This window comes from Ostrea edulis, chromosome 5, assembly GCF_947568905.1.
Source record: "Ostrea edulis chromosome 5, xbOstEdul1.1, whole genome shotgun sequence".
Taxonomy (NCBI): Eukaryota; Metazoa; Mollusca; class Bivalvia; order Ostreida; family Ostreidae; genus Ostrea; species Ostrea edulis.
In genome coordinates this window covers 82,452,910-82,475,549 of record NC_079168.1, presented here as the reverse complement: position 1 = coordinate 82,475,549, position 22,640 = coordinate 82,452,910, and the positions used below count along the sequence as shown (strand labels likewise).

At 34.0% G+C, this 22,640-nt stretch overlaps 1 protein-coding gene and 2 long non-coding RNA genes across 3 annotated transcripts; 1 reads left to right on the top strand and 2 right to left on the bottom strand.

Moving 5' to 3' along the window:
* Window positions 1-14,363: 14,363 nt before the first annotated feature.
* On the bottom strand, window positions 14,364-18,464 carry LOC125673266 (uncharacterized). The gene is made up of 6 exons (XM_056166492.1): window positions 18,381-18,464; window positions 17,985-18,103; window positions 16,808-16,882; window positions 15,634-15,753; window positions 15,256-15,387; window positions 14,364-14,711 (listed from the first exon to the last, which is right to left on the bottom strand). The coding sequence occupies exons 1-6, from the start codon at window positions 18,400-18,402 to the stop codon at window positions 14,541-14,543; spliced, it is 639 nt and encodes a 212-aa protein (XP_056022467.1). The 5' UTR covers window positions 18,403-18,464; the 3' UTR covers window positions 14,364-14,540.
* A 272-nt stretch (window positions 18,465-18,736) lies between these two features.
* On the top strand, window positions 18,737-20,232 carry LOC130055097 (uncharacterized). Its single transcript, XR_008803326.1, has 2 exons — window positions 18,737-18,873; window positions 19,610-20,232. It is a non-coding gene; the product is annotated as an uncharacterized LOC130055097 (long non-coding RNA).
* On the bottom strand, window positions 19,573-22,515 carry LOC130055098 (uncharacterized). Its single transcript, XR_008803327.1, has 2 exons — window positions 21,583-22,515; window positions 19,573-19,968 (listed from the first exon to the last, which is right to left on the bottom strand). It is a non-coding gene; the product is annotated as an uncharacterized LOC130055098 (long non-coding RNA).
* Between the last annotated feature and the right edge of the window lie 125 nt (window positions 22,516-22,640).

Genomic DNA, 22,640 nt, shown 5'->3' with positions numbered 1-22,640 from the left:
TATGAATCTCTTGAAAATCATGCTAATGTAGCTGCAAGAATTCTTTTCTTAAACATAAGATCTCTCCACCGTCATTTTCTTGATTTGGAAAAAGACTTTAATTTGCTATTTTCAGAATTCATTGCAGTGGCTGAAACGCGTTTCATTGAATCGGACAAAAATGAACATTTTTCATTGCCAGGTTTTCAGCTGCATCGCTTTGATTACCCTTGTCAAAGTCTGCAAAGACCAGTATATGGATTGGCTATTTATGTGAAGAATGGTGTCTTGATCCAGAATTTACAGAAAAACATGTATGAATCTACACAGGTACTTTCTGCTGAAGTTGCTTTGGGCCAAAGATGGATTACTCTAAAGTGCTTACATTTGCCACCCAAAACTTCTACTTCATGTGCACAAGAAATTCTAAGAATTTTACTTGGATCTGATTTGCTAGAAAAACCTCATGTGATAATAAGTGATCTCAACATTGATGCGCAAGCAACTTCACTGTTTCGGTCTTTTATGTTTGAACAGTTTGGTCTTAGATACTTGCCCACATGTGTTACTACTGACTATAGTTCTGTGATTGACCATATTTATTTGATCAGCTTATTTCTTGGGGCACATTAGAGACATACTATTCCGATCATAAACCCCTTTTTGTTTCCTTGAAATAAAAAATTATAAAATGTTCTCAACATTTGGTAAAATCAAGAGAGAAAAAAATGTAATGTATTCCAATATTCAGAAATAATTATTCCATACCTTTTGATACTTATCATAAACTCCTTATGGAAAATATCAATTTATTACACATTATTTGATTGTAAAATCTCTTTTGCATATGTAACTTGGCTTGATATACAGCTTAAAACAAATTTTACCTCTAAGGTAAGTTTTTTCCCCATCTGTCCCCCCACCCCTTTCCCTTTGATCATCCTCTTGACCTGTGAGAGCTAAAATGTACAGTTTATCTATAATTACTTGAAATCACTCAAAACATGATTGTCAAGCATTTTGCTCTTTCGTATAAAAAAATATATTGAATTCATTTCTTTTATTTTTAGATGTTCACAATATTTAATCAGTAAGTTAAAGGGGGCAAAACCCAAACCTTATTCAAACCCTCTTAAGGTCAAAGTCTGTGGTGTAGGTACACCTGGAAGCTACACAACATCTGCAGGACAAAAGAAGGAGAGTGTTGTCATAGGTGTAACGGACAGAGATTCTTCAATGAAAGTGATCCTTTATGACCTTGAAAAGCTTTCAAGTGTGAAGGTATCAGACACTGTTATGCTCACAAACTATGTTTTCAAATTGGACCCAGAGCCAGTTGTGATCTTAACAAAGGTCAGCAAAATCATGAAAACATCCAGTATTGATGTCCCTCAAAAGGTCATTGATGAAGCAAAAAGCATTAGTCATCCACCACCTGCTGAGACCATGAGCCTAAAAACAGCAAAGACCTCTCCAGTTAAAACATTGATCAGTGTCAAAGGGAGAGTCACTTCGGTAAGTTGCCAAAATTTACATATAGTTTTCATCAAACTTGCCAACTATTTTCATTTATGCATTACTTTGTTAATGTTGTATTGAATTTCCAGGAAGAAATGGTGAGGACCGTTCAAGTGAAGGGGCAGGATGTCGCTGTGCAAAACATCAAGATAAAAGATGACACCGATGAAATGAAAGTCAGTCTTTGGCGAGAAATGACTGCAATTTGTACTGTAGGAAGCTTCCTAGAAATCACAAATGTAGTTGTGAACCATTTCCAGGAAGACATTTCCTTGTCAACCACTTCAAGAACACAAATACAGGTAAAACCATTAAACTAAACACATATGTAAATTTCACAGACATTAAAAGTGTTTCCTCGGAGAATTTTTAATGCGTTGGGGGAATTTCATTGAATCAAAGGTGCCCGGATGCACAGCACACCTCGTACATGTACTCCTGTAAATAAATTTATTTCTCATAAACATGATAATTTAATTTTTGAAATTGAAATGCAAATAAAGAAGACTACCAGTTTGTTGAAATTAAATTCCCAATCTAACTTTTTTAGCTCACCTGAGCTGAAAGCTCAAGTGAGCTTTTCTGATCACATTTTGTTTGTCGTCTATCTGTCTGCCCTTCCATCTTCCACTTATCCAGAACCACTGGGCCAAATTTTAACCAAACTTGCCACAAAGCATCCTTGGGTGAAGGAGATTTAAGTTTGTTCAAATTATGACCCCCTGAGGTAGTTTGGGCCACAATTGGGGATCAATGTTTTACATAGGAATATTATGAAATTTTAAAAATTCCTCTTCTCAAGAATAGTAGAGCAATGATTAAATTTGTATTGATATGAAAGCATCCCTATGTAGTATAGATTCAAGTTTGTTCAAACCATGACCCCCCAGGGGTATGGTGGAACCACAATGGGGGATCAAAGTTTTACGTAGGAATATATAGGAAAAAATCTTCAAAAATCATCTTCTCATGAATAGTTGAGCCATGAAATGTCATATTGATATAAAAGCATCCTGAGTTAATGTATCAAGTTTGTTCAAATCATGGCCCTGAGGTGGAGGGAGACACAATGCTGGATCTTATTAACATCATCTAAAATCAGTAATTTACAGAAAAAAATTCTTCTTTAAAAAAAACCCAGATCCGTGATTAGATGTGTTGATATTGAAGGATGTTCAGGTAGTGTAGATTCATTTTGTTCAAGTCATGACCCCCAGACGTAAGATGGGGTCACATCATCAACTAGAGTGTTCCAAGGAACGCATGTGTTACCTGCTTTGAAGCTTCATTAAAGATGTAGATAAATCCAAGAGTAGTCAGCTATTGTAGAAACTGATAATCAAAAAGAAATATGGTTCCCCGACCCTCGAATAAGTAAACTTCAATTCTTAGAAATAATTATTTATCAATGTATTTATACATTTGTCCAACACTCCTCCAATAGAGATTTCAGTGTGTTTTTACTGCAAATGTTAGTCGACACGATCCATTGTTGGAAAACTGATCCCAATTTATTTTCATAGTATAAGTTTGTGTTGTACTGTATATAATACTTTCAAAGTACATTATCAGGAGTTTATAAACATGTATAAATACTAATTAGCAAATCTCTACCTCTCAAAATTCAAAAGACATAAGTTAAATTAACCCTCCTGGAGTATTTTTTGCAAAGTACTAAGGTCCTGTATTTTTCATAATATTTTATGACGAACAATGCACCTGTTAAATAACACAGAATTAGCACTTAAATGTCAAAAGTACTGGTTATTTGCACAATGATTTATTTTGAAAAGAAGCTCAAGGTCATGCTCAGGGGTCACAAGGTTGGTAACCATGGTAATTTGCAAAAGCCATGGTGACAAGCAATATTTTTGCAAAATATCAAATTCATATCTCTTACGGTTCTCGAGTCATGAGGTGTGACAGAGGGACAGACAAACAGACAGAGGCCAGGTAAAGTGATCCCTAAGAGTCGGTCTAATATGCAGTCATCACAAAAATCTTCCCAAGAACAGGAAATCCTTGATTAGTCACATGGATGCATCCTCAGATAGTGTAGATTCAAATTTGTTCAAATCATGACACCTTGGGGGGGGGGGGGGGTAGAATGGGGTCACAACAGATCCACTGTATTTATTTCTTATGTACTTTGTTGAATAAGATTAAACTCTCATTTTATTTCTCACACTTACAACTGGACTAGTATAAAATGATTTTTGATAGAAAATTTTTCTCATTGTTAGCCTGACTGGGCTAGTGCTGAAAATTTTTATGTGCACTCTGAACTCTGATGTACAATTACCCATCATCACCATAATGCTGATTCAAATAAATGTATGCACACATTTATTTTATTAAACTTAATTTTTTAGAAATGCGAAGCTCCACCGTCCATTTTGAAAGGCAGTGTTATTGCTTATGAAAAGACTGAGTTGGGATTTTCCCTTATGATCGAAGAAGGAGAAAACTTTCAAAATGTTGACGTATCAATGAACTTGGTCATGAAGGCTCTTCAGTGTCAAGAAAATGCAACTGAAACAACCCTGTCAGAAAAAATTCCATTCCAGTGCATTGTCCAAACAGTTAATGGAAATGTAGAGGCCTTCTCCACTGCTTGAACATCACAGAAGATGTGAAATGTACATATGTATAATGAAAACCAATTACATTGTATGCAGCTAGTACTTGTTATTTTAGTTATGGGTTTTTCTACTTTGTTAAAGATAACACATGATTTTTCTGTTCTATTCCAGACATAATTATTCATAAAACAATTTTGTCAATGATACTACAATTACTTGTAATTGAAATAAAGGAAAATGCTCATGAGGTCATCAAAATTATGTTTTTGATTGTTTGGGTTTCTTTCTTTTTTGGGAGTGTGCTTTTTCTCCCTTTGATTAAAGTATTGTATCATGAATACGCTTTATGTAAATCTCTTGTTGACTGGACATTTGTGTTCTTAGAGAAATTTGTACTTTGTCAATATAATTTCCCATACTTAACACTTTTTTGTCTTCAACTAATACATTCCCTTTAAAATACAAATTGTGTAAGTTTAACCACAGAGACGTTCTTTTGTAAAGACAAACTTGACTGTATCAGCAAAGGATTTTTCACAATGATTGTCTCCAAAGTTAATTTGAAAGTGTGTCTCTCAACATTTATTTATAAATAGGTATTCTTTAATGATGCTGTTAGTCTTCTATAGTATATTGTTACATTGTAAATATTCTGTTTTACTCATTTGCATTGACAACGTTTGTGTTCAGTATTCTGAAACATTTTTGTGATTTTGGTTTGTATTTTTCTTTGGACATGACATGTGCAAATAATTTGTACAGCTGCTTCTGTGACATCTTTTACTTGTAAGCCACAGACGTTTCATATTCTTTTAGTTGTGATCTGAACATTGGTGTTACATTAGATTATTTTAGTTTAGTCAATATAGCATTAGTGTTTCTTCATTTTCATTCCCATTTCTTGATGTGTCCCAATGTAAATTGAATATCAAATGTCTTCATTATAAATGTAACATACCATTTCTAGAGACATTTGTGATTTTGATGGTGCAGATTGCTCATTTATTAACAGTTTTAATTATTGTAACATGTTAAGCTGAAGGTCTATTTGAAGTAGTGTTATTTAGGTATTGCTGTACTTGATTAGTATTTTGTTACATGTAAATATTTACATACACAATTATAAGTTTTTGGCATGTTTTTAAAATTTTCTCTCAGATTTTAAATGTTCATGCATGTACAGTTTCAAGGAGAGGTAGAACAATTGTAAGTTTAAAAGGAATAAATAAAACAGTGTTCACCCTAGTTTAGTCAAGTCCGTCGGATATTGGTACATGTACATTCTGCACAAATGATACTGAATATTGTCATTTCTTTTTCTTCAGCTTCCATATTTTGTATAACTTTTTCATTCAATAGTATACATGTAAAATAAGTAGTGTTTATTGTTTGTGACAAGTTTTAGATTGGTACTTTTGGTAAACGTGACTTTGTTCTGTATATCTGACAATTTTTAAGAAATAATGCAAAGTATTACTCATCTACTCATCCTGATTTCTTATTAATGCAAGGTGAAGATAACAAACAGTGATCAATCTCATAACTCCTACAAGCAATACAAAATAGATAGTTGGGCAAACACGGACCCCTGGACACACCAGAGGTGGGATCAGGTGCCTAGGAGGAGTAAGCATCCCCTGTTGACCGGTCACACCCGCCGTGAGCCCCATATCCTGATCAGGTAATGCTGCGAAGAATGTTGAAAATAGGATACACTTTTTTCTTTTGAAAATTACAAAATCTTGCAGATTTCCATTGTTATCTTAGTCTATTTTTCTTTTTAAAAAAAATGAGCTCCTTTTTACAGACCTATTCTAGATGCAGTGGTTCATCATGTGCTCATCTGTTTTCCATATTCCATTCACTATACAATATTGATGGATTTTTAACTTTCATTTTAAGATATCATGTCCACGTATTTTGATGTATTTCAGTTATTGTGCATGTACTACAGGATTGAATGTTCTGTCTTCCTTTTAAGCTTTATACCACTGGGATTTTTTTTATTAAACAAGTTTACCTCATATTGCTTGTTTTCTTTCACATTGCAAAACAGTGAAGTTTCATTCAACCATAATGCTTGTGTATTCTAACTTCATTGAAATTCACTGTGTATTTTTACAAATAAATGCTTAATAGGATGCTTGAAAGGATATTGTGTAAAAATGTTAAATTCATGAACATTGAGAGTATACCTGATAAAACATTGAAATTTTAAGAGCATGGGATAAGGTGCTGCCATGTATTACTTCACTATCAAAGTTTAACCCAGTTGCCACAATGTTGAATTTATGTTGCAAAAAGGATTGGAAATTGCTCTGGTCAAAACACATTGTTTATTTGTCTACAGATGAAAGAGACATGAGGATTCTCCCTCACAAACTGAAAAAAAATAGTTATGGATCTTGTACATGTATAGTTTATTAATCACTATAGATTTCCAGCATCACAAGTCTGATTCCACTATATGCTTCCCATACTGTCAGGTTCATTCACCCCCTGTTTAAGCCACAGTATAATGTCCCAAATACTTTGGCAATAAATAACATTATTTGACTAGTGTTTCATTTTTAGCGGAGTTTCGATGAAGTCGAACTCGGCTTATGATCCTGATGAAGTGCCTTTGCACGCATCAACATTTCATTTCCGCACCATAGCTCTTGAGCAAATTATAGGATCTCATTAAAACTTAGATGGATTGTCACCCTCAGTAAGACGAGGAAGCCTATCGATTCTGGGGTCACTAGGTCAAAGGTCAAGGTCACAGTGGCTATAAATAGACTGAAATTTGGAGAAAATTTTGTTTTCCGCACCATAGCTCTTGAACGAATCATACGATCTCAATCAAACTTAGATGGATTGTCACCCTCAGTAAGACCAGGAAGCCTATCGATTCTGGGGTCACTAGGTCAAAGGTCACTGGCTATAAATAGACTGAAATTTGGAGAAAATTTTGTTTTCCACACCATAGCTCTTGAACGAATTATAGGATCTCAATCAAACTTAGATCGATTCCGGGGTCACAAGGTCAAAGGGGCTATAAATAGACTGAAATTTGGAGAAAATTTTGTTTTCTGCACTATAATCTTTTAACAAATTATAGGATCTCAATTAAACTTAGATGGATTATCGCCCTTGATGAGACAAAGAAGCCTATTGATTTTGGTCAAGGGTCAAGGTCACAAAGGATATAAGTCGGCTGAAATTTATGTACGCAAAATTTTGCTCCCTGCTTGATAATTCTTGCAAACTTTTCTGCCGGTTCCCTCTATGCCCATTCCTTGCGCAACTCGGCTTGTGTATCTCCGATGCCGGACGATTTTTAAATTTTTTTGCATTTCATTTATTTTGAGTTATTATACAATTATTTACCATTCCACTGATCCTCTACAGGACTGTAGTATACTCAGGTGACAGTTTAGCATATTGGACTACCTTTTCAAGTAATGAATCCTTAGAATTAGCTACAACTAGGATTAAACTTGAATGTATATATACAGGGAAAAAAACTTCTTCATAACTGCAAGGCATTGATAACCATATTGATTTGAATGTTTGGGCCATAATATGTGGTCACATTTTTCATGAGAATATAAAGGGGTAAAATTCTAGAAAACAACAACACGACTTCAGTTACTCGAGGAGCGTTGTGGCCCATGGGCCTTCCATTATCCATGTTTGCTGTTGTAACGCTTTGAAAAACAACAACAATTGATTTGTATCTAAAATCATGATAATATTCAGTCATTTATCCCCTCCCCTTCCAGTGATATCTGTTCTAACTGAATTTCCACAATGTTCAACTCCCATGAGTACTTTCAGTACTTTGATTTTTATCCAGTTTTTTTTGGTTTTCATTTCTGTGGGTAGATATGGTATTCTCTAGTTCTTTACGAGTTTCAGTCAGCATTGTTTTTAATTGCTTCAGCTGTTCCTCATACCTGCTTTTCTGCAATAAGGACGCTTCCTTTTCACTATGAATTTGCTGTTTTAACAAGGTTACATGTACATCACTTTGTACAGGGGAGTGAACTTTTAATCCATTAACTGCATTCAGAATGGTAGCCGATTCCTTTTCCATTTTGGCTTCAATTTTACTCAAGCCATCAAGTAGGGCCTCCTGTAGTAGTTCAACGTTTTGTAGCGTTGCTTTCTTATCTTGTGTGTTGCAAGGGGCACCTGTAGAACTATCGTCATCACGTACTTCTTTCGTCAACGTTTGTTCAGATATAGGTTCGGCTAGCATACCCACAAGTTCAAGTAGAAGTGGAACATGGTGTTTAGTAAAAGTTTCAAAATCTGTACCTTGAACTCTAATGGTTCCTGTAGTTATGAAGGTTGTAACGTTGAATGCCAAGTCTTCGTCTTTAAAAACTTCTATGGCAATGCTCGTTCCCGAGTTCATAGATTCGGGTGTCCAGGTTTCCGGGGTGTCAGACCATTTCACCTCGAATCCGGGCATTTTCCCAATGTTTCCATAGTATAACACTGAAAGTGCTTTAATCCAGGTAAATAGCCTGTTCTCAGACGTGTGAAAACATACCATTCGAGCATTACTTTCATACAGATTTGTATCGATTGCTTCGTACAATGATTGTTTAGCCTTACCAGATCGTGGTTTGAATTTTGAGACAAAACATGCCTTTGGGTATTCTGTCTTCAAATAATTTGTGTCCAGATCAGTCGTTAGATCTTGTATTTCAATGCTATGTAATTCCCTGGCCATTATTTTCGTCAACAAAACTCTTTCATAAAGTTTAGCGCCTCACTCGAAACATGTGCGCGTAATGGCAACGGAAATAGATTCCTACTGCTCCGCTTTTAACTGTCCCGAGAAAGTTTTGAATTGAGACTGTATCACCTCTGTAAAGAGTTTTAATATGTCCGAAATTTCCAGTGTAGAGCTCCCTCCTGTGTTATCTTCCATTAATTTATCTGTGTCTAAAGTCAGCTCGTCGCCCGAATCGCCCATACTTCGTGGAAATGGAAGGTTGAAAAAAGCGTGTTATCTGTACTAAAAAGAGCCTTCGAATGGTTTCACATTTCTACCCACTGACGTTGGTCAGTTGAAATCCGTGTAATGAATATTTAGATGTCACCTGACAAGGTGACAATTAGACTACCCAATAAATTACAGGTATGAATAAACACGAACACGTTATTAGAACCTTTAATAAATACATATTGTATGATTTCATGCAAACCATAAAGGTTTTGGTAAAATGGGTAGTAAAAACCGGGCCGGTTCACTTTCGTAACCCGATTTTTTTTAGTTTTCTTCGTTGATATATCTTGTTTGTTTTGAAACTTACAGAATATATTCTTAATGATACATTTAGTCTTCGGTACAAAATTTAGCACATAATATTACCTACAGATAAAGAATGCAATGATTGTAAAAAAAAAATCTGGTTGGTAAAATGGGTAGCGAGACCAGAACACATATTCTTGCATATTTTCTGTGAACTATGCACCTGCTGCTTAAAACCTTGCATTTTTTCAATTCACAGAGAGTTGAATTTGATACCAAATGCATTAATTGACCATTCCAATGCCTTTCATTTTACTTATCGGCGATTTTTCCAAACCCGGGCCAAGAGGAAACCGGATGCGGTTGACCCGGGCCGGTGTTATTTATTCCGATTTAGTTGCTAATGTTTTTGATTAATTAACCGTAATTGTGAGATCAAAGTGATATCCATTCATGATTAGTAATTGATGGGAAGCTGAATTACATTCAGGATGCGTCGAAGATGAAAGTGAAAGCTAACACCCTCATTTTATTCGGAATTTCAATATTCGGACATGGGTTACCCGTATCCGGTTTCTTTTTGACCCGGGTTTTAATAAATCGTCAATATCAAGTATATAAGACTCACATAACAGGTACTGCAGCATTATGATTGTAGTAGTGTGTTTTTTATCTTAATTATAAAAAAAATAAAAATCAAACTGAGAATGTTCACGTTTTAACTTATAGATCCACCCCATAAAAGTGGGTGGTCATGTGGTCAAGTTGAAAGGGCTTTTATTGAACTTTCATTGGTTCTTGTGACTGAGTTTTATTCAGGTACTTCTAATAGAGACTTTGAGATAGCATTCATAGCAAGTTGACAGAAAGTTCTAGTTTGCTGACAAGATATATTTAAGACATTTATGATATTTTAGACTTTATACGGACTGGACAGTAAGTATTAACTTCTTTATTAACATGTCTGTATAATTAATTTCACTTTGAAAGAAGGGTGCAAGTTTAAATTATCAAATAAAAGTAAAACCCTGTAATTCATACTAAAGTCAAAGGATTTGGAATAAGTGGTTTTATACTGATTAAATATAAATAATGGTCCTAAGATTATGTATTTTTATTGACAGATTTATTTCTGGAACATCCAGTTGATAGGCTAGTATATGCACTGGGCTCTGTCCCATAGAGAGGTAATGGAATGTATTGCCTATTATATATTATGACATTTATTAGTTTCATAGTACTCATAATGAAATATTGTGAGATGTAAGCATAATGTACATATTTAGATTATCTAGATTAAGGGATAAAACTATTAATGTCAAATCATTTCATTGTGACTGATAATTCATGCGTGATATATATTATTATGAAATGATATTTATGTATGTTTTATTTGTTATAGGGCCAAAAAGATACATTTTAAATAAATAGATGAACCTAAGCCAAGAGTTTGGTGTTTTGATTGTGACAGTACTAACCAACCCTGTTTCATGATGATAAATTATCATAATATTTATCTAACTCATGTGTAGTTTCATTGTTGTCACAAATATCACTCGCAATCACAGAAAAATATGTGTATTTTTTCTCGCTACCCATTTTACCAACCTAAAATAAACAATCGTTGACATTTTCACAGTGAGGCAAAATTATGCCGTACTTTTTGTAGCGAAGACCAATGTATCATCCAGATTGGGATTAAGAAGTTTCACATCAAACGAAAGTAAAGTAACGAAGAAAACTAAACTATTCGGATTACGAAGGTGACCCGGCCCGGTTTTTACTTCCAACTATCTTTTAAAAATTCCTACCAATCTAATTAAAATTAGACTTTCCATCCGCTCCCCAGTTGCGACGTATCGAAAACTGGGAAGCGGATGGAAGATCTAATTTTAATACCTTGTCCCCTTGTCATTCGAAGGAAAACTAGATAGATACTGAGAACACCAGTCAAGAAAATTTGATTATAAACAAGAGATAAACCTGACCGGACAAGACCAAGTAAAACAAAGATTGAACAAGAGGCTGACAGAAAAGACCTCACTGGGGACCCACAGTCAGAAGAGGATCTGTGAATATGATCCCCTGTTCTACGATTTGATGATCCCAACTGGAGTTTTACGAAGAGGCTTACTTTTACAACCGACGGCTGACTTTTACAATTTAAAGGGGCCAACTCCAAATATGAAACAATTGGGAGTGGTATCTGCAAAATTCAAAGACTTTACCGCATTCATTTGTTGTATATATTGTTTAACGTCCCACTCGATAATTTTTCACTCATATGGGATCGTGGTAGCCCAGTAGTAGAGTGTTCCCGCTCGTGCCATGTCCGCGTCAAACCTAATATTGATTGATTTACTATTGTTTAACGTCCCTCTCGAGAATTTTTCAATCATATGACAAACCTAAGACGTCAAAATAGGTAGTGACTGCTATTTCGCCAAACGTTCGGCATTTAGAAGTGAGAATCACGGGTCGTTCAGGTATGACCTTAAAAACGGAGTTCCCGTGCCGCGGCATGCGTTGGCACGATAAAGAACCTTCACTACTAAGGCACTGAGCGCTAAATATAGGTCGGGTCTACATCCTACAGATGGTGACCTCTCAATACGAGTGAAAAATTCAGGAAGGAACGTAAAAGCAACCAATCAATCAAATGGAGATGTCATTATTGTCGGTGAAGGGCTACAATATGTAGGCCCATGCTCGGCGCTTACGGCCTTTGAGCAGGAATGGATCTTTATCGTGCCACACTTTTTGTCACACGGGGCCTCGGTTTTTCCAGTCTTATCGGAAGGATCGCCCAATTAATCGCCTCTTACGACAAGCAAGGGGTATTGAGGACCTATTCAAATCCGGTTATCCACGGGGTACGGCATTTCTAAAGGACAAGCACATGTATGTCAAATGCTTATATTGATAATGCATAGAATATATAAATACATGTATTCTAGGGAATAATCGATTTTCATGGGGGCCAATTTTCATGAGTCATTGATTTATCACAAACATTGTCGATTCTACTCTGTACATGTATACAATTACACATCACGTATTGGTTGTCTTCGCATTTAGACCTAGAGATTCAACACGAAAGAGAGGGAAACAAGGACGTAATATATATATATATTGAAATGAGGGATGGGCTATGAAAAAATATATCTCGACAAGCCTACCCCCCTCAACGTTTTGGTCTAGTATAGAGCTGTCATTCAAAAGTGTGTGTATGTGGGTGGGTGGGGGTTACTTTATTCCTGAGGGAGCCAGAATCCTAAAATGTGATATATAGAGAACTGTTAAGCTTTGAGGGCTGATGACACATTATTTAGAAATGTCAGGATAACTTGAGTTCGCCTGCTTACATTGAGCGCGCTATGGTACATTAATGATATACAGTACAACTTAAAACCACTCTTTCTTTTTATGGCAATTTTCTGGGTCCCTTTATGCATTTCTCAGCTCGTCATTCGCAGTTAATTAAAACGAGAAGTGCATTGCGAAAGTTTTGAACAAATGTAGAAAGAATAAGAGTAGCTAAAAAGTTTACAATACCCTATTGATAAACATAATAATCAGTTTGGTGTTTTTACTGAAGCAGTCTGTACATGTATATATTTCGGTCCAATTTCTGTAGTTGGAGTTGATCCCTTTAAAAAATAAACATCACCTTCACCATCTTCTACTTCCATTGGTTCACATTCAGATTCTTCAGACTCTTTGTCCGGGCACACAATACATGCTGAAGCACAGATTTTTTCCTCAATACATTTAGGTGCAATAAATGTTTTGAAGAAATAAATCAAATTTGATCGAACATTTGAATAATAATCTTCCTGGAAATTGATTCTTTTTGAGAAAGTACCATTACAGGAATAAACAAAAAAATCACACCACATTCGCTTACTAATGGCCATCTGTCCTTGTATTTGACAGAAATATCTATGTTTTGTTTTTTTTAAATCTCCAAAGCGTCATTATCGGACGTAAATAAATAATCGGGCAAGTTACATGTACAAAGTGCGGAGCATAAACTACATTTTGGTTGCATTGATGATTTTACCTCTAACAAGCCATCTCCACAACATTCACAAGACACCAGCATGTCGGGACTGGCAGCTAAGAAAGAGACGTCTTGATCTAGAAAAATTCCACAATCTTTAAATTTTGCTTCGAAATGACTTTCTAGGTACATTTTGCAATAGATGGATTTTGCAAGTGGCTCTGACTCTCTACCAGACTTCAGAGCTTTAATATTAGAATTAATAGGCTTTCCACCCATTACCATAGATACAATGGCACTGAGGTCCACCTCAGGATTTTTCTTGAATGAATCCATACGTGTTTGAACTGCATACATATTGGATGCAGTAATCCTGTCTTTTCTTAGAACATGCCATGATTTATTTTCACTCTGTCCTACAGTCTCTTTCTGAATATGGTCCACTTCAATTGGTGTTAGAGTTGGTTGATGGTCAATAAAATCCTCAACTGTATACAGGCATGCTTGCCACATATGATCCACATATGATTTTCATATGTGGATCATATGATTAGCTTCATATGAGAATCATAAAAAAAGGGCATCATATGTGAATCATATGATGTGTTTCATATGATTTACATATGATTCACATATGTATATCATATGAAAGGGACTTCATATGATTCACATATGAAGGTTTTGTGTGCATGCTGTGCTAATATGTTATATGAGAATCATATGTAAGGAAACTCATATGTAAATCATATGAGACATGTATGTGTACTTTAATATGTAATATGCAGATGCTGGAAATCAAGTATTTCTATTCATTCTACAACTATTTCTTGATTAAATACCAATGCAAAGTACAAAAAAATTATTACTCAATATTCTCTAAAATATCTCAATCTTATAAATATGGAACGGCTTCAACGATGAACAGAAATAAAAGATTTGACAGTGCATATTTACATAACTTTTGAAATCAGAATGAAAGATTCACATTTATAAAAAGTGAAATTTTCACCGAAAAGAAGACAAAGCAAGATTAGCACTTGTCGATACTTATATTTTGTGCTAAATTTCAGTTCCTTTGATACACATATAAAAACATATCATATTTAAAAGTAACAAGTAAATCAATAACTGCACATGATTTTAAAGAAGAAATACACAAATATACAATAAACAATAACTTGAATTTATAAAATCTTAATTTAAAAAGTTATGATAAATATTTCTCAATTCTTCTCTCCTTCTTTTCCTCCAATTTCTCCCACTTGTCCAGTCTACCATCCTTGTTGACGGTGTCCACAAACTTATGGAATTCAGCCCAGAAAGCAAAGCCACTTGTTCCTCCTTTACGGAACAATTTCTGTGATGCGCAGAAAGATCTCTATGGAAATTAGAAATAAACATGTACAAGTATTGTTTCAGGTATTATGCATGCCTTTAAGTGAATCAATGCTAAAGTGAAATGATTTCCTTCTAAGGAAATGCTATTGTATCAAGCCAAAATCTGGAGTTCGCTCATAGCTCTTTCCAGAATGGGAGAGGATGGTACATTTTGACCGCGACATGTGACAACGAGTAAATGCATGCCATTTCCATTTCTTATTTTTTTTTTTTAAATAAATAAACTTCAGATTGTAGTACAATGTAGTACGTCTCATTGCAATTAAAATGAAAGTGTTTAGAATTTTTAAAGTCTACTTTAATTTCTGAATTTACATGAGACAAAAATTTGATTCCCATGCAGGCAAGAGAAAGAGAATTAAATATTTCTTTCACATATCAAATTTATGAATCTATAAATTATTGCTAGGCAAATGTGGTATAAACGAAATCTTTATCTTAATATATAGAGCATTTAGAAAAATACTGTATAACTAATGTGGTTGAAAATGGTAAAACAAACAATATTGCATGAAATTAATTACCAGCAATAAGGTCAAGCGTTCCCTCTCTATGTCCACAAGTGGAATTGCTGGTGGCAAAAAACACTTCCACAGGTAGTTGTGGAGGGACTTTAAAGAAAGTCCCTCCACATCAATCTCCTTGTTGCCCATTAACTACAAAAAGGAATAATGACTTCAAGCATATGTATACTTTTAACTAGATATTTCAAATAACATAATATACAATTAATCAAATATCAAATTATTTCCATGAATTATGTGTATTTAATAGTACACCCCACTGAAAAAAGTTTCCTTTACATTAAAACGTTTAACACTGTTTTATGTCTTAATTTGTAATGAAATACATTTACAATAAATCAAGACATCACCTTTTACTACACATGGTTTCTTAATTACCTTTGCTGTTGTCTGGTTCCTGTAATAAGTAAATTTTGTCGAGCCAAAGCTCGACAAAACCCCCAGGACATGACTTCTTTCTGCCCAACCTGCTTTACTGGTAAAGTCCTTCAGCATTCCCTAAAAAATGTTATCATACAGTTAGAAAATTCATACCTGTTTTTGAAATAAAAACAACATACAGGGGTTAATTTGTCAATGTCTTTGCCTCTCAGTGCAGGCATAACAATATAATATAGCTTCATTAACCTTTGTAAAATTTGGCTGATGCAGTTTGGTTGCACCATGCATGCAGTTCTTAGAAGTATTTTATTGCGAAATAAGGTATCATTTCAAAACTTTTATTGGGATGTAAAAATATGAGTTGGTCACATCATCAAAATCCCATAAAGGGCATTATGATAGATTACATCATTTATCAACACACATTTACATCCGAATAATGTTTCAGTGTGAAATAATACTTAAATGATTTATTTATTTAAACATCAAAGGTATAAATTAAATGTTTGAACACGTTACATGACCACTATGATCTTGGCTTTGCACTTCTTGAGAAGAAGAGTTGTAAAGATTTTTCCGTTATATTCCTATATAAAACTTTATTTGCCTATTGTGACCCTGCCTTAGCCCCGGGAATCATGATTTAAACAACTTGAATCTACACTAATGTATTGAAGCTTTTACAGAAGTTTGATCTTTTCTGGTCCGGTGGTTCTTGAGTAGATGTTATGAAAAATGCAATTCAATTTTCTTTAATTCAACAAAAATCAACCCTTGGAAGAGGGTGCATGGTCCTTCATTTGAAGAAACTGAAATCCACTTCACACAAGGATGCTTGTTGGCAAGTTTGGTTAAAAATGGGTCAGTGGTTCTTGAAAAGAAGTGAAAAATGTGAAAAGTTTACAGACGAACAGACAAACAGACAGATGGATGCCAGACACCCTTCGAACAGAAAAGCTCTTTGGCTCAGGTGAACTGATAATTGAAATTGGAAATGTTGCCTCTTACAGCAAAAAATGTACTTTTCACTTTTGAAATAAAAACAATATGTCCCAATTTAAGGTACTCATTCTTAATTTTGTTAGCAAGGTGAACACTTTTGCACCTCTTTTGAAGTATTTAACCAGTTAACAATTTTCACTGTTCATCAGGATTATATCAACTAACAAACCTGTATTTCTTGATCTTGGAAATTGATCCACGGAAATACGCTGAATTTGGCTTTTAGGAAATTTATATACTCCTTCTGTGAAAATACAATTAATTCATTAATTCACAGCATATATAAAATAAAACGGGTATATGATGGCTTTAAATAAGAGGCCCATGAACCACAATGCTTACTGTTGCATTTTGTGGCACCACCTTAAAACCCACTGGGCCATAATTTGAACACAATTGAATCTACACTTCCTGACAATTAATGCTTCCATGTAAATATGATAAATGATGGCTTTGCTATTCTTGAGAATTAGCTTTCAAAACCCTTTCCAATAAATTCCATTGTCAAACTCTTATCATCTATTGTGGCCCCACCCTGTCGTTGGGGTTCAAGATTTCAACAAACTTCATTGAATTTATGCCAGCTGTGGAGGCTTTCACATAAATATAAGTTTTCATGGCTTTGCAGCTCTTGAGGAGAGAAGTTTTAAACATTCTCCCTGTATTTTGCTAATTAAAAATTAAATTGCCTATTGTGGCCGCACCCTACCTCCGGGGGCCATGATTTGATCAATTTACAATTAGCTACACTATGTCAAGAATTTTTCACATAAGACTTTCATCTGTTCTGGATCAGTGTTCTTGATTTGAAGATTTATAAAGTTTTTTTCCTATATATTTTGATGTAAAAAATCACAAGTCCCTAATGTGGCCCCATACAACCCCCAGGGACCATGATTTGAACAATTTTCAAACTACATTACTTCAGAGAGCTTGCATATCTGAGTTTCATCTTTTCTGGTCCAGTGGATCTTGAAAAGAAGCTTTTAAAAAAAAATTGCAATATATTTCAATATAAAACTTTGATCTCCTATTGTGACCCCATATACGACCCCCAGGGGCCATGAAAGCTAGACAGATGGACGGACGGTTGATCAGAAAAGCTCACTTGAGGTTTCAGTTCAGGTGAGCTATAAATATATTACTGGCCTGCATTTATACTAGCATAAGGTAAGTAAAATGTTATTGGCTTTTGTAAATAAATGATTCATAAATGCTTTTACTAAAATTAATAGTTTTCATCATAGGTTTTAATTAATTTAATTCACTTTCTGTTAGAATATAAAATGGATCATATTAACTGTTAATCTTATATGACTTTCATTACAAATGATAATACACCATACCTCAATAGTTGACCCTTCTACTGACACTTTGGTCATTGAGAGTGCTTCTTTGTTCTTAATCCTTTGGACCTCTCCTCTCAATTTGTTAACCTCCTCTGTCAGCTTTTTCTGTTCTTTCACTTAAAAGAACATTAAATATATTCCTTATTTATGAAGGTTTTGATTTTGGTCAAACTGTGCTTTCAATTCTAATTCTAGGAGAAATATGTATCAAACAAACAAGCATCAATTATATTATAATCACTTATTTATTTATTTATTCCCCCCAGAAAACATTAATATTTAGACATAAACAATTTTTACTGAAAAATAATATATTACTTTTGAATAAATTGATACTTATGAATAAGTTAATCATTACAATAATTAAAAAAAGAAAGAAATTAAGTTCCTTACAAATTTCTGACAACACTGCCATAATTTTATCCTGTGGAGGGATGTCAACAGTGGGAGGAGCAGGGGGTGATTCAGGAACTACTCGAGCTAATAGCCGTGTTTCGAGTTACTCCGGAACACCCGGGATTTTTCGTATTTAGCCACGCCGGTCACGTGATATGAGCAAAATGTTCCACAGGGGTACTTCCGGTTAATTTTGTTTACACTGGTAACAAAATTGTTTTTGACAAAATATAGATTTTGCGGCACAAACTGTCGCAAATCAGATAAAGGATAGCAAGGGATATATATTTACTTGGGAAGATGTCAAAGTTTACCTTTTCCCAAACCCGGGAAAAGCGTTCACGCAGAGGAAACGATGGCGTCATTTGTGTAGAAAACCACGAGCAGCCGAAATTGAGTGCGATTATTACATTCCGTGAAAGCTGAACCAACAAAGAAACATCATTGTTCTAGCCAGTTTGCTTATATTAACTTTTAGGAAAACCAAGAGGTTTGTACTGACTCTTAAAAATATAATATAGACTGTGCAAAATCTTGTCAATCTTCAAGAATAGGTATACTTGTACCCTCATCTACATCTGAGCAGTGTATGTATTTTACAACGGTGTTCATGAGACATTAAATAGATGATAAAGCATCATATATTAGAGAATTTCAATTATGAACTTATGGTTCAGGCTCATAAAAATTATGAAGCAATTTCACAAGGGAGTGAGAGGGGGGGGGGGGGGGGTATATATATCTGCTAATTAAATAAAATATGAGAACACCAGATAATATATCCCTACGGATCTATACTAGAATTTGCATGATCATTTATTCAAGCTCCATACTGATGGTTCATTCACTGCAAAATTTTGAATTATATCAAAGAACATTGATCTTTTCTCCAACTTTTAATACCAATCAAGCACAGGCAGTATGCATCGCTTGGGGTCGAATTTACTATTAAAGAGTACTCTTTAATAGTCAATTCGAACACAAGTGATGCATATTGCCTGTGCAATCAAGGTACTTTACATGTACATCAGATATGTACATTTCCACTCAAACTACTTGTATACAAGAATGGAACCAGCTGAACATGAGCCAGGTTATATATTATATATTTGCTCTCCTACCCCTTTGATTCAGTACTGTGTAAGGAAATATACTATTGAGTATATATATTTCTTAAAAAGAATAATAATTTTCATTCATATTTTATTCAACATATATATACACAGGTTGATAACAATGGCTGATCTGCATATAATGACTGCTAGTTATTGGCTGGTATGCAGTGAAAGGGAGCTAAAAAGGAGTAAAAAGTTCATATCAGCCAGGTGAGAATTAATTTCTTCTTTTTTGTGTGTTATACATATGTAATTCTTTTCTTTTGCTGCTTCAAATCTTGTGTATTTGAAAATTTTCAGTCTAATATTTGGCAATGTTATAGGTAGTGTGGTTTAAATAAACCAGTGTTAAGGAATATCCAGTAATGGCATGACATCATGAGAGTTTGGCATACCGACATTCAGATGATTAATGATGAAACTGAAGACCTCAAGTGAAAGGCATGGAAAATTATCCTGTTCCCATTAACCTGGAAAAGAGGAGGGATGCCACAATATTGATAATAGACTTTTGTCAATTTGAGAAGCAAAGATGTAAAAAAAAAAAAAAAAAAAAAAATAAATAAATAATGCTGAAATTATAATTCATGTATTTGTTAAAAATACTGTTCACTGTACATACATGTATATTTTTTTTAACTTATTTGGAAATACATGAAGTAATTCATATTAAAACTGAATGTATGAGTTTTCATGATTTTTATCAATAAAGCTTACCATATTTATTGTACAAATATCTGATTTCCCCTATACATTGTAGTCATATGAGAGCTTGCTTGCATTCAGAGATATGACATCATGTATAAAGCCGAGTTAAACAACTTCAAAATCTACCCAACATGTTTTAAATGAACACAAAAGATTCTTCCTAATTTCTTCTCTCTTTTTTTCAATTTTGTTCATAAATTTATATTTAAGTCAATTCACCTTTTTCAAACTTTTGATGCATATGACGGATTTCCTCTGTATTGCTATATCTATCAGGCCCAGCACAATCTCTATATTTAACTATATAGTTTTATAAAGCTATTTCAAACAGCTTCATTAAGCTAGTTTCGATTAAATTTCTTAAGTGCAATGACACATAACAATATACATGTACTTTGAACTAACCACAACACTATTCTATGTATAGATCATATGTCATTTTAAGAATTTTCATGAAAAGAGAATTTCTTTTGTATTGATAACTGTCCACTGCCTTATGTGTGTCGAAGCTTTGATAAGTATATGATGACTTTACAATGTGGAATCTGTAACAACTTAATAATCCTAAACATTTGACAATTTTGAATCAAAATTCTTCCTAAGGTACATAGTTTAAGAAGCTTTTTTTGTTTACAGTGTGTTGTTTCAAGTACAAGGATGAAATATTTTCACTTAGAAATTAAATTTTTATGCTTTAAAAATATATTTGATAGAAGATTTGAAATAGTTATATCAAGCAATTTCAATTAGCTTTAAAAAGCTATATAGCTTGATTAGCATATTTATATAGCTAATTATACTAGAGATTGTGCTGGACCAGTCTGTGAGCACATATTGAAATTATGTTGCTGAAAGGAATTATAATATTACCTTAATCATGATCAGATATATATTTTGTTCAGTGATATAAATATGAGCAGTAATCACAAATACCTACTGGATTGTGAAAAGTCAATAAAATGACTACAACAATAAATAGTCATGCTAAAAATTCTTCCAATTACATAAGTATATCATTAGAAGTCAAACTCCAAAGACTTAATTTGTAGCACAAGTATTAGTTGAGAAATAATTATTTTCAAATTCAATCTAATTAAAATTAGATCTTTGATCCGCTCATGCAATCGCTACACAAAGGACTATACACCAGTTTCATAACAAGTGCAGTCTTTTCTTAGAGATCAGCTGAGCATAGTGAAGATTCAAGTAAATTAAAAGTCAAATCAATCTAATTAAAATTAGATCTTTGATCCGCTCATGCAATCGCTACACTTTGTGTAGCGATTGCATGAACGGATCAAAGATCTAATTTTAATTAGATCGTTTCAAATTAGACAGCATATTGACTATACCCAAGTAGATAATTTTATCCTCACCCACATATGGCTATACCATTGCACTCAGAAACCCAGACTAATTCAATTTAAACTAGCTTTAAATAATAAAGCCATTTCAAATACCTATAATATTATAGCTAATCTATTACTTTTCACTGTGTATTGTCATTATCTATATTTTATATCAATAATTATCAGGTCCAGTCCAAAGACTATTTCTACCTATGTAGCTACTTATAGCTACCTAGGTATTTAAACCTACTCCAGGTAGCTATTTTTACCTACATTTTCCTTTACTTGCATTTTGTGGCCAAACGCAGGAACAGCGCAACATGGTGTGTACCAAATTTCTTGATTCACTTATACTGACAATGAATACCACAAAAATATTGGACAAAAAATGATTACTTTCAAATTTGCATCAATAACTGCACCCACTTCCATTCTCTAGGAACTTAGGATCAAAGATACATGATAAGAAGTCTAGAATGTTTTACAAATCTTTATTAATTTTAAAGTTAACATTCATGCACTCTTACATTAAAAGTTTTTGAGTCGATTTTTCATGCAATTTTCTCTACATTTTCCACCCTCGTAAAGCATTTAAATTTACACTCCGAATTTTGTCATGCACATGTACAACATGATACATAAAACGACTGACCTGTTTAAAAGATGTGCCTTAATTATTATTTATTTATATCTTTAAAAACATGTAAAAGTAGGTAAAACTAGCTACTTTAAGTAGCTTTAAATACCTAGGTAGCTATTAATAGCTACGTAGGTAGAAATAGTCTTTGGAATGGACCTGAATATATATGTTACATGTTTATGCCCATTTTGGCCCTGATTTGGTAACGTAAATTCTATTTCACATAGGCCCTATAGACTGTACTGGACCTAATGCCTGCTTTAAATGAAGCAGTGCACATTGTGTTTTGTTTAATCATATATATATATAATGTCGTCATAATTTTCATTTTACCAGTTTGACAGGTTTCAGTGAGTCTAATACGTTCTTTTCCTTTACTCCTCCGGTTACTAGACAGCTGGGCCGGGCCTTGTGTGAGTTACACGACATCGTCTTCTGTTCTTGA